We start from the raw sequence: 16,388 nt of genomic DNA on the forward strand, positions 1-16,388 counted from the left end.
GAGCCAGTGTGAAATGGAAAGCCTCTCTATCCATCCTGCTGATATAAATGTGTGTGTGTGTAAGACTTGCCTGCTCCTGCTGCACCAACACCATCACTCAAAATGTCAAGTGTCCTGGATCAGGAATTTGCTCGCTCATTTCCAGATCTGTCATGGCCAGGGTCCATGCTGTCCACTGCCCCACCCGTTCCTCTATTTATCCCTTATCCATCATTACTCCATCTCAAGGCTCAGCTGTAGGACCATACCCAAAAGCACTGGGGCTAATTCTAATACAAGGCATGTGTATAAGACTGCGTTCATGCTTTCAGCTAGTACGCACCAAGGGCTTGTGTGATGGATTCATTGTGATTGTGAATGGAGTTATACGTTATGTGTGGTTGTGTAAATGCGTTGTGTGGATCAGTTGGAAGACGAAAAAAAATATATATATATATATATATAAAAAATGATTACGGAACCAACCAGACCGGGTTTTCTCCCATTAGTCGGAAAATTCATAAAAAAAAAAAGATTACTTCTGCTTCACCTGCCAGAGCTGATTACACATACCAGTGCTTTTCCCTGGCTGCAGAGCGACCTACCTGAGCCAAAATCAAAGTATTTAAATTTAGAGTATCTCAATCATTATTCTGTACATCTCTAACAAAAACGGCAGATGAAACCTGATCTATATACTAAACAACAGATCGAGCAGGGCACAAAGCAGCAGGATGGCTGTATTACGGAATTAAAGTCACCTTAAACTTTATACAACAGGGTCCTCTTTGATTTGACTGTGAAAATAAGGATGCGATAAACATTCGATTAAGTTATTATTATATATTATTGGCATTTTGATTAAACGCATGAAAGACAAGTGCTGTTGCATCATAACGTATAAGAACCAATCATGGCCCAATATGCAGATTCTGGTGATGCAACAGTATATTACCAATGAAGCGCGGTGTGGTACGGAGGAGTTGACTGGCTTCTCTAGTTTTCAAAAATTCATAGAATTTGGATCTCTGAATTCTGATAAAACTGTATACGGTTCTTTGACTTTTTGCGATGTCTAATGTTTCCGAAATATTTCACCATTAATTCTATTCGCCGGCGACAAACAAACCAGATGCATTTGCTTCTTTTTCTAAAATACTCCGATAGTTTGCAGCGATTGGCTCGTAGGGTGTTTGTACACTTGGCCTAATTATTATCAGTCTTTCACTTACTTCTAGGGCTTTGGATCATTGTCTTGCAACATAATCCAGTTGCGCTTGAGTTTCAACTTACAGACTGAAGGCCGGACATTCTCCTTTAGGCCCTGAAGGAGCAAATGCAGCTTTGTGACTCTTCCCAGACTGATGTATTTCACGTTCACGTTCTTCCTCATCATTTCTGGAATCTCTTTCAACTTTGGCATAGTGTGTTACTGGGTAATACCTTTTAACCAACTTCATGTTGGGGGGGGGGCAAATACATTTTTCACACAGGACAGTTGGTATTAGATAACTTTTTTCTTCAATAAATAACATTATCCTTTTTAAAACTGTATTTTGTGTTTACTCGCGTCACCTTTGTTTCATCTTAGATTTTGTTTTCATTTCTGAAACGATTTACGATGAGATCTACACAACAACAGAAGAAATCAGGATGGGGGCAAATACTTTTTCACAACACGGTTTATAATCAAAAAATAACCCACTGTTGTCTTTATTAATGTTTAGTTAATTATTGTTTATTTGAATATAATCTCGTCCAAATGAATCCTTTCATTTAAAACTGCTCACTTTTTTTTTTTTACCTATAAAGAAATAATTTAATTTTTATTCATCACTTGCTTTTTTAAAAAAATTTTTTAAAGGTTCCTTCAATTGATTTATCAGGAAGAACGTCTGTCTGATCTGCACATACAATGTGCCTTTCCCAGACACTGTAAAATGGGAAAATATGGAGCAATATGACAAGTTCAGACGGGACAATTTATGACAGCTAGCCCCTTGATCACTTTCACACAGAGTGGCGTACACTCGCGTTCACGTGAAGCCAGCCCCACACCGCCGTTTTCACAAGCGTGCAAGACCTTATTCTATTGTATTTAAAGAGACAGGCCTTTAATCTTTGGTGATAGCTGTCCCTTACACCAGGGGCTCTTAAAGTATTTGCAGCCACTGCAAAAAAAAAAAAACACCCAAAAATAATAATAATAATAATAAAATAAAAAATCATGAACCCCTCAGCACTAATTAATTTCATGAACATTATTTAAATGTATACCATAATGTCTTGTCTATGTATTAGAGCCATTGAGCTATTGATTAACACATTAGATTTTGTGTGTGTGTTCAGATACAGCCCACCCAACGATCTGCAACTGCTTGTGTAAATATGAGCGACTGTTGATGCATCTTTGTGCGCTCATGTGAACACAAACACGGCGCCAATTATATGAAAACTCTGGGCGTTTAATCTTCTCGCAGGTGTGTGTGCTGTGATGTGCTGATCACGGTTTTCAGACAATACAAGGCCCCCTACCTTAAGACAAACATCCTCAGCTCTCCCCATTCATCTCTCTCTCTCTCTCTCTCTCTCTCTTTATATGGTTTCGTTCCAGGAGCTCCGATAAAAACACACCGCCTCATCTTCTGATTCGGTTAAATCGAAATGTTTGCCTCGAAAGAACACAGCCATTCCTCCATAAGCTTGAAATGTCCATGACCCTACGCGATGATGAGATTCATCTCGAATCAAAGCGCCAAATGGAGAAGCAATGTGCTGTGAAAATGGAATAAAGGCAGGTTGTCGGAGTAAATTACACAGCATTGTTACTCAGCGGCGACGCACGCGCTCACAGCCGGGACACTTATCGAAAAGGCCGCGAGAGAAAGTTTTGAAGATGCACGGTGTAATGGATGAAAGTGTTTCTAGACCAGTAATGACGGTTAATCATTTCAGATACCTGTGACCCACGAGTCAATTTTCTGCTCGCATTATTGTCGACTGGTCAGTTTAAAGGGAAAATAAATAAATAAATAAATAAATAAATGACCTGTGGCTGAATTCTGGGAAAAGATTTTCTGCCAGTAATAAACTTCACCATCTCTACTTCAGTAGTGGGGTCCAAAAGTCTGTGAGCGCTAGTGAAAATGCTTTTATCCTGCATTTAATAAGACAATTTTCATTACAAATTATATCACTGACAATCTGAGTAAGAAGTGGAATCTTTGAAATATTACGTTTACATTTGTTTTGTTGTTGTTTTCACTCCACATAAGCCTGATCGGCCCGTCATGACGTCTGTAATGCTCCTGCTCCGTCACCATCAAAACAGAGAAGAGCACTCACGGTACACACTCCGCACAAGACTTTAAACGGCCTGACGAAAAGACATTAATAACTGCGGAGCAGAAGTGAGTGAGTCAATCAGGAGTCATTTCATCGTAGAGTATATGAACAGAGATCGGTGGAGTGAATTTGACCTCAGAGACAGATGTGGATGATGCTGATAATCAAAGTGAGATCTCATTTCTACACTGTAAATGTAATAATCCTGTAAAATGTGTCCGTAATGCGTCCCCCCCAGTAGATTAGATTATAAATGTAGAGACAGAAATCGCATCTTTCAATGAAACTGGAGGGAAAGCTTGAATTGTGATTGATTTATTTTTAAATTTTGCGGCAAGCGCATTTTAAACTGCAAAAAGAGAGACGCGCTCGAGTTTTCCCAGGCTGCCCACACACATCGTTTCGACTGAGCAGGTGGAGTCTATTGAAGAGAACGGTAAGGTCATTTCGGCATTTTCGGTGCCATCGCAATTCATCTCTCAGGAAGCAGAGGGCTCGAAAGAATTACAAATGGAGGTGGCTAATAAATCTAAAAACCAGTCTTGTCCCCAAAAAAAAAAAAGAAGAGCGTAAATGTGACACGGAGCTGCACAGTGCCAGACTGACTCTGAATCCACCTGCAGTCTGTGAGGGGCTAACAAGCACGTCTAAGCTGACCGATCGCGAGTGCGACACCGGCTAGACACCTGTTTCGGTCAGCGCACACACACGGTACACAAACAGCCTCACAATGTGTTGCCTTTAGCACAGAGGTCTGACAGAGACACATACGTCAGCGGAGGATTGGATCAGAGGAGAGAAATGGCGAGGCTGGAAGTGAAGGAGAGAGAAAACGAACGCTCGATTGACGTGGGAGGAAGTGACGGTGCGATATGTGTATGTATGTATGTATGTATATATTATTTATATATTTATATATATATATATTTGCTCCGCGCGACCCTGTGTAGGAAATGCGGTACAGAAACTCGATGGATGGATATATAAATATATAAAAGTTGATCTTTTATTATATATAAATATAAATAAACCTTCTGCTTTTATTTCCAATTTTAAATTAGGACCACAGTGTATATTTTCATATACAGTATATATCACGGTGGGTAAAGATCCCAGTATGTTAAGCACAGCTATGAACACTTTAGTCATTCTGACTGACGATGTCTAAAAGCTTGCTATTACGTGTGATAAGTGTGACTTTCTCACAATGCCATCGCAAAAGGGGCGGGTAGAGCTCAGGTGGTAGAGCGGGGTGTCCGCTAATCGTAGGGTCGGCGGTTCGATTCCCGGCCCACGTGACTCCACATGCCGAAGTGTCCCTGAGCGAGAACCCCAAGTTGCTCCCGATGGCAAGCTGGCGCCTTGCGTGGCAGAGTGTGAGTGAATGAGAACCAGTATAAAGCGATTTGGAACCGTTAAGGTTAAAAAAAGCACTGTATACGTGCAGACCGTCATGGGAGTCAGTGCTGGGGAGAATTAGATGGAGGAGGATAGGGATATGGAGGACTAGGTGAGGCTTTACCTTTAGCCCGCCACACTCTGCTGCGGAACCTCGGTCCACTCCAGTAATGTAGATCCCCAGAGCGTATTCGGCTCCTCCACGGATCATCAGACCCAGAGAGCGACCATCATCCAGCACCAGATTCACCTGAGACAGATGTAAAAGCAATTATGTCAAAAATTTGAGTAGATCCATTAATATGTATGTAAATATAGTGCGTGCGCACTCACACACACACACACACACACCAAACTGATCCATTTGATCGTTTAGTAAATTCAAAGGTAGAACGCTGTCAGACTTCATTTATGTCAACGTTAACTGCCTGCGCCTAGAGAATGAAAGGCTTAAAGAGACGTTAGAGCACTTTTATAGTAAATAATCTCCTGTGTGAGTGAAAATCTAATTTTACATTTATGACTGTAACCTGGCTGAATGAGAATGAAATGGGTCTTCTTATGGGAACTGCTCCTCAGAATTATTGCTTCCTCCATATGACACATGAAGGTAAGAAAAGCCTGTTTTTATAGACAGCCATCACCATAGAGGCACAGTGGTGCTTGAAAGTTTGCAAACCCTTTGGATCATTTTCCTCAATGAATAAATGACCAAGTATAATATTTTTGTCTCATTTGTTTAATTGGGTTCTCTTTGTCTACTTTTTGGACTGATGTTGTTTTAGGTCATATTCATGCAGATATATAGAAAATTCCACAGGGTGCGCAAACTTTCAAGCACCACTGTCAAGCATCTTCTGGAATTTTCCTACACGTGGCTATTTTAATAAAGACGTCGTGTCTCGAGTCTTGTTGCGGTTTAATGGCCTTCAAAGCACAGCCTGTGATCTTTATCAAAACGGCTTGTGGATAAATTTGAGGCTTTAGCTTTATGATGCCTTTTGTTTTATGGCACTGGTCTGTACAAATGAATAATAATAATAAAAAAACTAAACGGTTAGAAAGTCATTCGTTAAAGTTTATGAATTCTTACCTACTAGAAACAGTGTCTAGGATCATAAACATGCACGGGCAAAACTTAAAAGAGCCTGTCATTAAGCTCAAAAGAGTTTGGAGCAAAACAAGATTAATAATGCATTATGAAATTCTTCAAAACTTCACTGAGGTTGACAGTAATGTCAGAGAACATCCATCCATCCATTTTCTCTACTGCTTATCCTACACAGAGTCGCAGGGAGCCTGGAGCCTGGAGCCTATCCCAGGGGACGAGGCGGCGGACACCCTGGCACACACATTCCCACACTACGGACAATTTGGAAATGCCAATCAGCCTACGATGCATGTCTTTGGACTAGGAAGGAAAGCGGAGTGCCCAGAGCGCAGGGCGTGGGGAGAACACGTAGTCTCTGCAGACGTGGGATTCGAACCCCCAGATCTGAAGGTGCAAGACAAACATGCTAACCACCAAGCTACCAAGTTCCGTATCTAACTGCAGATCTAACAACAGCTATTAAAGTAGGGCGCACGGTGGCTTAGTGGTCAGCACGTTCGCCTCACACCTCCAGGCTCGGGGGTTCGATTCCCACCGTGGCCCTGTGTGTGCGGAGTTTGCATGTTCTCCCCGTGCTGCGGGGGTTTCCTCCAGGTACTCCGGTACCCACTTTGGCGTGTCCAAAGTGTCCGTAGTGTATGAATGGGTGTGTGAGTGTGTATGTGATTGGCACCCTGTCCAGGGTGTACCCCGGCTTATGTCTGATGCTCCCTGGGATAGGCTCCAGGTTCCCCGTGACCCTGAAAAGGATGAAGCGATATAGAAGATGGATGGATAATAAAGGTTTACAACAAGAACAGTATATTTTACAACAAAAGTCTGAAGTCGGCTAGGATCTCAGGATCGACGAATGGCGAGGTTGGGAATCCAGGTGTAATTTGGATTCGATCCTTATACTGATGACACCATTAAAAAACTGCTTTACTTTACTACGGAAATACACTGGACACTGGACACTCGGACACTGGACCCCAGTTTACCAATGTTTTGGGATTCTCAGTAGACTGATGCTAATAAAATCAGAATCCCTTCAACAAAAGCCATACTGACAAAGACGATATCTTGACTGGGTGTTCAATTTATTTAAAAAAAAAAAAAAAAAAAAAAAGAGAAGATTTTATGGTTTGTTTACTGGTTCTTAACACTCTTAAATGCTCTTAACTACTTTTACAGCTGAGAACGCGTGACAGGCTTTGTTCCAAATCAGGTTTGCAAATATTGAACAAGAACAAAAAGCCTCCTCCTATTATGCACCAAAGATTAATATTCATCAGGCACATGATGTTCTATTTTAAGGTTATATATATATATTTACTTTAAAATATCATTGAAAACACACATCGTGTTGCTTTGATTTGACATGTATTTGTACCATATCATGTGGACTACATTTGTACCATGTTTTATTTGAGTGTGTGTGTGTGAGAGAGAGAGAGAGAGAGAGAATGTGTACAATGATTAGTCTGTAAAATAGATCTATATGCATAATAAAACATTTTCATCTATGAATGGTGCCACAGATGTTCTTTCCAGCCGTGTTATGCGAGTTGATGCTCAATAAACTCTTCGGCAATATGCAGAACAAACTCTCGACTTACACTTGACAGTCGAGAGCCCAAATATTACAGTGATTACCGAAGCACTTTCCAAAAGTCCCGCAGTTCAGCGAGTCGACATTCGGAATACAAAAATAACTCGTAGTCAGATACAGCTTCACTAAATCAGACAAGGTCGGGCATTATTAGGAAAACAAAAATGGCACCGTGTAGATTAACTCTCCATATTCACCGAATGCTCGGACGTGGAACCAGTTCCCCTGACAAATAATGACTCCTATAAATAGTGACAGACAAACATCTACGTGCTTATCCAGACTCGCAGTGTCTCCTCTTAAATGGCTTGCAGTCTATCTTTTAGGCCCGTGTTAAGCTTGAGCTAACTGTGTAGTGAAGGATTAATAACAATTTTGCACTAAATCAGGATTTAGACTTATGAATTAAGCGACGGTGACTTGAGTAAGGAACAGAAGTAAGTCCAGGGCAGCTGGTATAAATGGACAAGCAGGGCTAAGCCCTTGTCTTTCAAAGAATTAAAAAAATAATACAAATTTTGGGCTGATTATTTGTTGTTAACAAATGTCTTCTTTTTGTGCGTGTAAGCAAGTGCTAGACCTTTCTGTTTACCAGGTTTGGTATCAGTATTGCGAACATGGCATGAATTCAATATTTCATTACTGTCTTGAAAGAAAACACAAAAGAAATCATAACTCTAGCTGCCGTGGATTGTGTGCGTTAGAGTTTGCCCCGGTTTCATCATCCAGCTATTGATAGATATTATACTTGAGCCCTTTCGACTAGTACCATAGGCAGCCAACACTAGGCGTAACGGCGATATTTCACCCTGAAATTGATATTTTAAGCGACGCGTGTATACAAAATATTCAATAGAATGCAATGCCATTTGAGGGCAGTATTAGACATGCAAATATGACGTTGCATAGTAATATAATATACGCAATCACGGGTCAATTTAACACGTGTACTTCTGCTCGTTGATGCAATTATGCAATCAGCCAATCATGTGGTGGGAGCGCAATGCATAGATGCGTGCGAATACGGGTCAAGTGATTCAGGTAACGTTCACAATGTTCTAACAACAGAAAGGGGGAGGGGGGATGTGATGAGAATAACAGATGGGTTGCTTTGAGTATTTCAGAAACTGCTGATCTCCTGGAATTTGCATGCATAGCAGTCTCTACGGTCTACACAGGGTGCAATAAAGCCAAAACAATCATCGCCAAAAAAAAACATCCAGTTCTAAGCACTTTAACAATGCCTTGTTGAAGCGAGAGATCAGAGGGGAATGTCTGGACTGGTTTGAGAAGACGGGAAGGTGACGGTAACACAGATAACCACCTTTTACAATTGCGGTGAGCAGGCAGAAAGGCACCACACCTTGGGGCAGAAGACCACATCGGGTTCCACTCTTGTCAGACAAGAACAGGAGTCTGAGGTTACACACATTCCGGGCAGGGGCTCGGCAAAGCTGGAACGTTCCCTGTTTTTTTCTGTATAAATCAGCAGAGACGTCATGTGCGCACTAAGAGCTCAGAAGAGACCCTGTTTTAATGCACCGTTTAGCGACAATACTTCTTCTCAGGCACTGAATTTTACATGGCACGTTAATTATCACGCTAAAATTAGGAAGTCCATCTTCTTCAAGTGAGCTGTAAGTGTACAGATGACCGGACGCTGTCAGCGTATTCATTACACACTCTGCGCGGTTTGTTCAGAGACGGACAAAAACGAAGCCAAACAACGAGACGGTTTATTCATTTGAGAAGTCAAAACAGCACGAAAAAGTGCACACACACTATCATTTTATGAGCTTGATTTAATCGCAAGGCTTCGATTTGGTATCCTGGAACTCCAGTGATTGTTGTCTTTACTACGTTGGATTTCTCATTAATATGACGAGGAATGTTGCTGGAAAATGGTGGACGAGAAAAGAATGCTCTCTTGCTCGGCTCTTGCTGTTATGACTTATTTTCTGAGAAGGCTGACATTTTGTCGGCCACTGTAACTGCACCAGCAATGTCCGTCATGATCCATCTTCTATATCGCTTTATCCTTTTCAGGGTCACGGGTAAACCTGGAGCCTATCCCAGGGAGCATCGGGCACAAGGCGGGGTACACCCTGAACAGGGTGCCAATCCATCACATACACACATCTATTCATACACTACGGACACTTTGGACACGCCAATCAGCCTACCATGCATGTCTTTGGACTGGGAACCACGGTGGGAATCGAACCCCCGACCCTGGACGTGTGAGGCGAACGTGCTGACCGCTAAGCCAGCGTGCGAATCACAATACAGCACCGACCAAAAACGACTGCACCGGAATTGCTGCACACATCGCATATATTTCATTAGAAGCATATGTGAAAGGTTTCAGAGTGGACTTTTCCACTTTAACTCTGAATACAGCCCTTAATATTAAGCAATAGTGTACTCACTGAAACCTGTAACGCTCACCATCAAGCGTCCTCAGGCTGCTAAACAAGGCCAACACCCACAAGCACTCCACTAAAGGTTAGCGCTAGTCATCCCTGAAAGGTCAGTCTGGTGCACCGGTTGCGTTGTGTGCTGTGTCCTTATTTATAATTCCATACATATATATATATATATATATAAATTTATAAAAATGTCCCCACTGCGTTAACCTAAATGCATTTCAACTTCGACAAGGACTCTTAGTATTTACTGGAACTCTGGGTGCAGACTGGGAACTTTCTCACAATTACCTTATATATTTCTCTGCAAACAGAATGATCAATCGGTTTACGGAAAGAGACGGACTCTTTTCCTCTGCTCTAATGCACCCACGGTCTCAAGGGCTGTTTGGGCAATTTCCAGCACTTGGGAGATTTATAACCTCACGAGCGAGTCATAAAAATCCCCCTAAAATAATATTTAGCAGATTCTGGCACCCTAATGGAGATTGAGGCAAAACAGGGAGGGGAAATAAACTCCAGAAAGTCAGATTTAGGAGTCAGATGCGTAAACGGAGCCCCCCCGCCCCCCCCACTGAAAGTTATTTCTGGCTGCAAAAGATTGAGCATTCCCGGTTTCTGAGTGACCGTGGTTTTTTGTTTGGGTGTGTAATGTATTTGTACTCCTAAATTTGGCCTATGTGTTACCTCATATTTATACCCCTGTGAAACACGACGTCATGGCTGAACAATTTCCTGTTCCCAGGCACCCAGTTGTACTAAAAAAAAAGGTAATATTGTGTACAGGTGATACAACTGTTCTATCAAACAAGCCTAAGTGATTTTCTGATCAGGTTCTGAGTCTAGATTAAGCCATTAAACTATATTAGTCTCATGTTATGCTGTATATCTAATCCACTAGTTACTTTTTTTTTAAATTCTCAACAGCAGAATAAGGAGCTGATTGTCAAGACCCAATGTAAGCGTTGCAGCTCACACATATTTAAACAAGTGTCAGAATAAACTAATCTCTCGACACATTCTGGACACTCCGTGCACAAAATCAAACCGGTTTAATCATTGTGTAGCACCGAGAGCTTATCTCTCTTTAGCTGCTGCCAGAGAGCTCACACGTATAAGCTCATTTATTGTGTGTCTTGAATGAAGTGTTCTCTGTTCGTCGCCGCTCGTTATTACAGAGCTCGGTGCCGAGATTCCCGTTTGATACGGTGGATAAAGCGGGACTTAAAGGAAAGTGAATGTGCCAGCTGCTCTCAGATGTCAGGGAGATTACGACCAGCGGTTAAGCAATGCAGAATATTGTTATACAGAGATAACAGCAACGACTTACTTCAAATGAGAGAATAAATTCATGCTTCGTTTAGAGCTCCTCGTCTAGGCAGCGAACAGACATCTACATAATTACTCAGGGTCAAGTTGAAGCCTGCTCAAACTCTTGAGCAACTCTCGGTGTAAAAAAAACAAAAAAAAAAAAAAAACTTTCTGAATAAATCCATCATACGGATTACAGAGGAGTAAACTTTTACATCGACAGACTGTTCACGAAATGTTAGTCTTCATGAAGTCCTCATTCATAGCTTCCATCGAAATACCTCTTTTGAGTTGCTAACTATTTGACAGATGCAGCATATTCCGATGTTCTGTTGATGTGCTTGCTATTCTAGATGTTACACAACTGTTTAGCTCCGAAGAGTTATTAATGCACCTAGCATCACATGCTAACTGAGGCCCATTGGAGCTGAACTCATGCTGGGGAGCATGAGGGAGGAGATGCAGTATTAGGAGAGTCAACGGCGGTTTGAATCATTATTACGTTTTTAGTGAAATAATCTGCACAGGCTGTTTTGAGCGAGTTTAACCAGAATACATTCAGATGCTGAGGATATTTACGTCCCACCTCACCTTCTTCTCGTCTCCGTCCTGGAGCAGCTGCATGTGGCTGCGCTGTTGGCCGATGTTTCTGTTCAGGGTAGCGCTGTGGTGCTCTAGCAGGTCTGGAGGAGGAGACACACTGCGGCCCTGTGGGTCCACCCACGTGTACACGTGATTCGTGACATAACCGCCTGGGATGCGGCCCATGGAGCGCACCGACATGCACAGCTTCTTGCTGCCCTTGAGCACCTGCGAGGGTAAAACAGAGGGTCAGTGTGAGGTGGAAACCCTTCGTTCCTGACTCTTCTTCTGACCAAAAAAGTTCTTGGACAACCAATAAAAATTCAAATAAAAAAAAAAAAAAGAATTTAGTTACATACCGCTACAGTGGATGACTGGTGTCAAAAACTGGAGAACGTTTGCGGATTGAGAGCAATACTCCATAACGTCATTAACAGGCCGACCGAGATAGAGAAGATCTAAAAAGTCTACACACCTCTGTAAAAACGTCAGGCTTTTGTGATGGGGGAAAGAAAAGAATTTCCAAAACGTTAACTGTATCATGGAATACCGTGAATGCCATCATCAACGAGCGAAGAAAATTGAGCGCCACAGTGACATCACGAAGAACAGGACGTCTCCCCAAAATGTACAAAAGCACGAGACAAAAACTCATCAGGGAGGCTGCCGAGAGACCTACGGCAACATTAAAGGAGCTGCAGGAATATCTGACAAGTACTGATTACTCTCTGCATGCGATAACAATCTCTCATATTCTTCACATGTCTGGGCTTTGGAGTAGGGTGGCTAGACGGAAGGCCTTTCTCACAAAAATCCTCTCTCACATCCACGCCGTACTAAATCACCCCAAACCATGTGGCAAAATGTGTTATGGCCTGATGAGACCGATCTCAAAAGGGGATGTTTGGCGCAAAAAAGCATATCGATAAAAGAACACCGTCCCCATGGTGTAGCATGGTGGAGGAAGCGTCACGCTGCTTTTCTTAAGCCAGAACTGGGGCTTTTATCGAGGTGAAAGGAAACGTGACTAGCTACAAATACCGGTCAAGTCGAATGCAAAAGATTCAGACAATGACCCAAAGCATACATCCAAATCAACAAAGGAATGGCTTCAGCAAAAGAAGATCAAGGTCTTTGAATGACCTAGCCAGAGCCCAGACCTAAAAATCTGAGGAGTGACCTGAAGCGGGCTGCGCACAAGAGATGCCCTCACAATCTGATGGATCTAGAATGTTTTCACACGAAAGAGTGGGAAAATATTGCCAAGTCAAGATGTGCCATGCTGATAGACCGTTACCCAAAAAGACTGATTTGTGTAATAAAATCAAAAGGTGCAATTTCATAATAAAGATAGAAAAGGTTCTGACATTATCCAGGCTTTGACTAGGCCATTCCATAACCCTCCGTTTCTTCTGGATTTGCTAGTGCGCTTAGGATCATTATCCTGTTGAAAGCTTTCCACTTTCAGTTCAACTTTCAGACAGATGGCCTCACATTATCTTCAAGCACTCATTGATATGATGCAGAAGCAACCCCAAACCATAACATTTCCACCACCGTGCTTCACAGTTGGTATGAGGTGCTTCTCCTGAAAAGCTGTCTTTGCTTGTCCGAATGTCAAAAAAAACAGCGCACAATTTCCATGGGGTGTACTTATTTTTTTACATGCCTGTATATCGGAGTTCAAACTGTTATGATGCGCTAATCACATATGGCAGCACCCCAAAGAGTTAGCACCGAAATGTATGTAAGTCAGGAGGATATTAACTTGATTCTAAGTAATTTTCTGAAAATAGGGGTAGCGTCCATAAACAAATAAACAAACAAACAAACAAATATAGCAAATTAGCTCAACATAAGTGGTATGTAGCCAGTTTGAATGAAAGGACTAAAAAAAAAATTTGGGAAACATTTTTACAGAACGTGGCAAATTGGGTAAAACTCTAGGGTTAAGGTTAGAGAAGTGTGTTTTAATGAAAGGAATACAATTCTTTTTTTTCTTTTCTTTTTTTTTTTAGATTTAATGATTTACAGCTTAGGAGCTAAGGTTAAAAATAAATAAATAAATAAATAAATAAATAAATAAAAAACTATTACTTCCTTCACATGAGGAACCCTAAGTAAATTATTAGTATTATTATAATTATTATTATTATTATTATTATTATTATGCGAATTAATTTCATGCAATAATAGAAACAGATATAAAAAGACAGAAGAATCCGAATAAAAACCAAGTGGAATCCACTCTTTCAACACTTCCACCTAGGCAACTGGATTTGCTCGATTTGTTTGCCACTTCCTATATCCATGTACATCCTTCTTTCTCCTAAGCCCACACCCAGCTCTATTCTCTCAGGCAGGCCGGCTGATTGAGAAGCACTGAGATGAACCGAAAGCTCCTCTGTGCTGCGGCTCATTGACCTCGGAGAGCCTGCGATGGCTGCTATCACTTTGCAGATCAAATGTAGTCCCTAGTCTCACTGTGTGACACTATGACTCCTGTAGAGTGTGAAATGATTCTGTACTAATACACACACACACACACCATGATGCCACTCTGTACCAATCTCACAGGAGTGCTCTGACAATTCACCCCCCCCCCCAGACACTGCCAATCATGTGGCGGCGCCGCAGTGCATAAAATCACGCACATACAGGTCAAGAGCTTTATTTAATGCTCACACCGAACAACAGAAATGGGATTAAAATGTGATCTTAGTGATTTTGACCGTGGCATCCACTGAGTGTCAGAGTTCTGTGATTGGATATGCCTTCTTGATGACAGAGGCCATAGAAGAATGGCCAGACATTTTCAAGCTGGCGGGAACTCTCCTAACTCTTTACAAACGTGGTGAGCAGAAAAGCATCGCAGAAAATCTAAATGAACTAGACTAAATCTAAAAGAACTAAACGACAAACTAAATGCAATTTTAATCATCTGTGTTAATGTAAATTTATGAGCACAACTATATATACACACACACACACACACACGGAAATGAAAATGACAATATATTAGAACAGGCACGCAGAGCACAGTAGGAAATAATCCCACATCGCCTGTCCTTAAATCGCTTTAAGATCCGATCATGTACTCAGATGCCCACGAATAGTTACATCCTGGAAAATCTTCCCTGATACAGAACACGGCATCTGAAAAACTGTGCACTGCACTTGACCTGCCTGCAGCAATGACACATGTTTTCATGGGGGTAATATAGCAAGGAAACAAAAGCAGGAAGTGACAGGGAGAGAGAGACAGATTTCCCAGGAGAAATAAAAAAAGAAAGTGGCACAAATGGCTCTGAAGTGAATAATGATAAATAAAATGCAGCACGGCAGCAATGATCTAAATGTGCCGTCTGTCTAAAGCGCTGACGGAAACGTTTCTTGACTGGGTGTCAAAAAAAAAAGTATGGAATAGAAGAAGAATCTATACAACAGTGTCATCATTACAGGGAACGTGCTTGGAGAGAAACGCATTGAGAATAGCTTACATGACGAGACACACACACACACACACACACACACACACACACACACACACACACACACACAAGGACATGCTCCTCATTGTTTATTTACTACCTGACCAATAATGCAGTCTGGACCTGAATTAGAATTTGAGGCAGCTTCAGATAAACAGCAGGCAGGTGTGTGTGTGTGTGTGTGTGTGTGTGTGTGTTTAGATATGTATTTATCTGTGTTTGAGGACCAATAATGATAGAAATGCATGATACTGCAGCGTATTTGGCCACATTTGGCTTTATTTGATTCATTTTTTTATTTTTTATTTTATAGAATATATAAAAAAAAAAAAAAAAATCTTTTTATGTCTTAGTGAAGACCAAATGTCCCCACAAGGTCAAAACTGTCAGATATTCCTATCCTATCCTGGGGACATTTGGTCTCCACTAAGACATAAATATATATATATTTTTTTAAATATTTTATAAAATAATAAAAGAAAAATGTATCAAATAAAGCCAGGAGTTTTGGCTGGTCCCCACAAGGATAAGAATATCTGACAGTGTTGACCTTGTGGGGACATTTAGCTGGTCCCCACAAGAGCCAAAAGGTTTCGTTTTGGTTACTGAGGTTAAGATTAGGCTTGGATTCAGGTTCAGGCATAGCGTTAATGAGCTGGGTTAATAATGCTGTCAATGCGAGGTCCTCACCAGGATAGGAAGACAAACATGAATGTGTGTGTCCATGGAGTCTGATATAAACACAGTGACTGTGCCTATAGTGTGCGAATATAAAAAAGATACACCCAGAGTCCACTTGTGAGAATTAGCATAACAAAATAGCACATTAGCAGACTGCGGTTGCTGTGCGCACAACGTAACGCATTCAATTATACAGTGAATGAGAGAGGAAAGCGTATGCATGATTCTGAATGGAGGTGGAGCTCTGATGGACATCAGAAACCTTAATGAAACTAAAACAGAGTTATCAGGATGATCAGTGAGCACTGCGGCTGCTGTAGTGTCTTGGGCTAGCTCTCCCAGTAGGGCTTTACACCTGACCGTAAAATAAAAACGCTCATAACTATAGGTGTAGATATAATTAATAAGACACAACAGACCGTGTCATTATTGCAGAAATAATCCACACTTTCGCCACCTTGAAGTGTTTTATT

At 41.5% G+C, this 16,388-nt stretch overlaps 1 protein-coding gene across 3 annotated transcripts in view; it reads right to left on the reverse strand.

Annotated features, from left to right (window-relative positions):
• whrna (whirlin a) overlaps nt 1-16,388 on the reverse strand; it is a 110,746-nt gene that overhangs the window by 50,560 nt on the left and 43,798 nt on the right. For all 3 annotated transcript variants that reach the window (XM_017493099.3, XM_017493098.3, XM_017493097.3), the window contains exons 2-3: nt 11,753-11,971; nt 4,847-4,972 (exon numbers count right to left, since the gene is read on the reverse strand). In XM_017493099.3, coding sequence (XP_017348588.1) covers nt 4,847-4,972; nt 11,753-11,971 — 345 coding nt within the window. The remainder of the gene's footprint in view (nt 1-4,846; nt 4,973-11,752; nt 11,972-16,388) is intronic.

This window comes from Ictalurus punctatus, chromosome 18, assembly GCF_001660625.3.
Source record: "Ictalurus punctatus breed USDA103 chromosome 18, Coco_2.0, whole genome shotgun sequence".
NCBI lineage: Eukaryota > Metazoa > Chordata > Actinopteri > Siluriformes > Ictaluridae > Ictalurus > Ictalurus punctatus.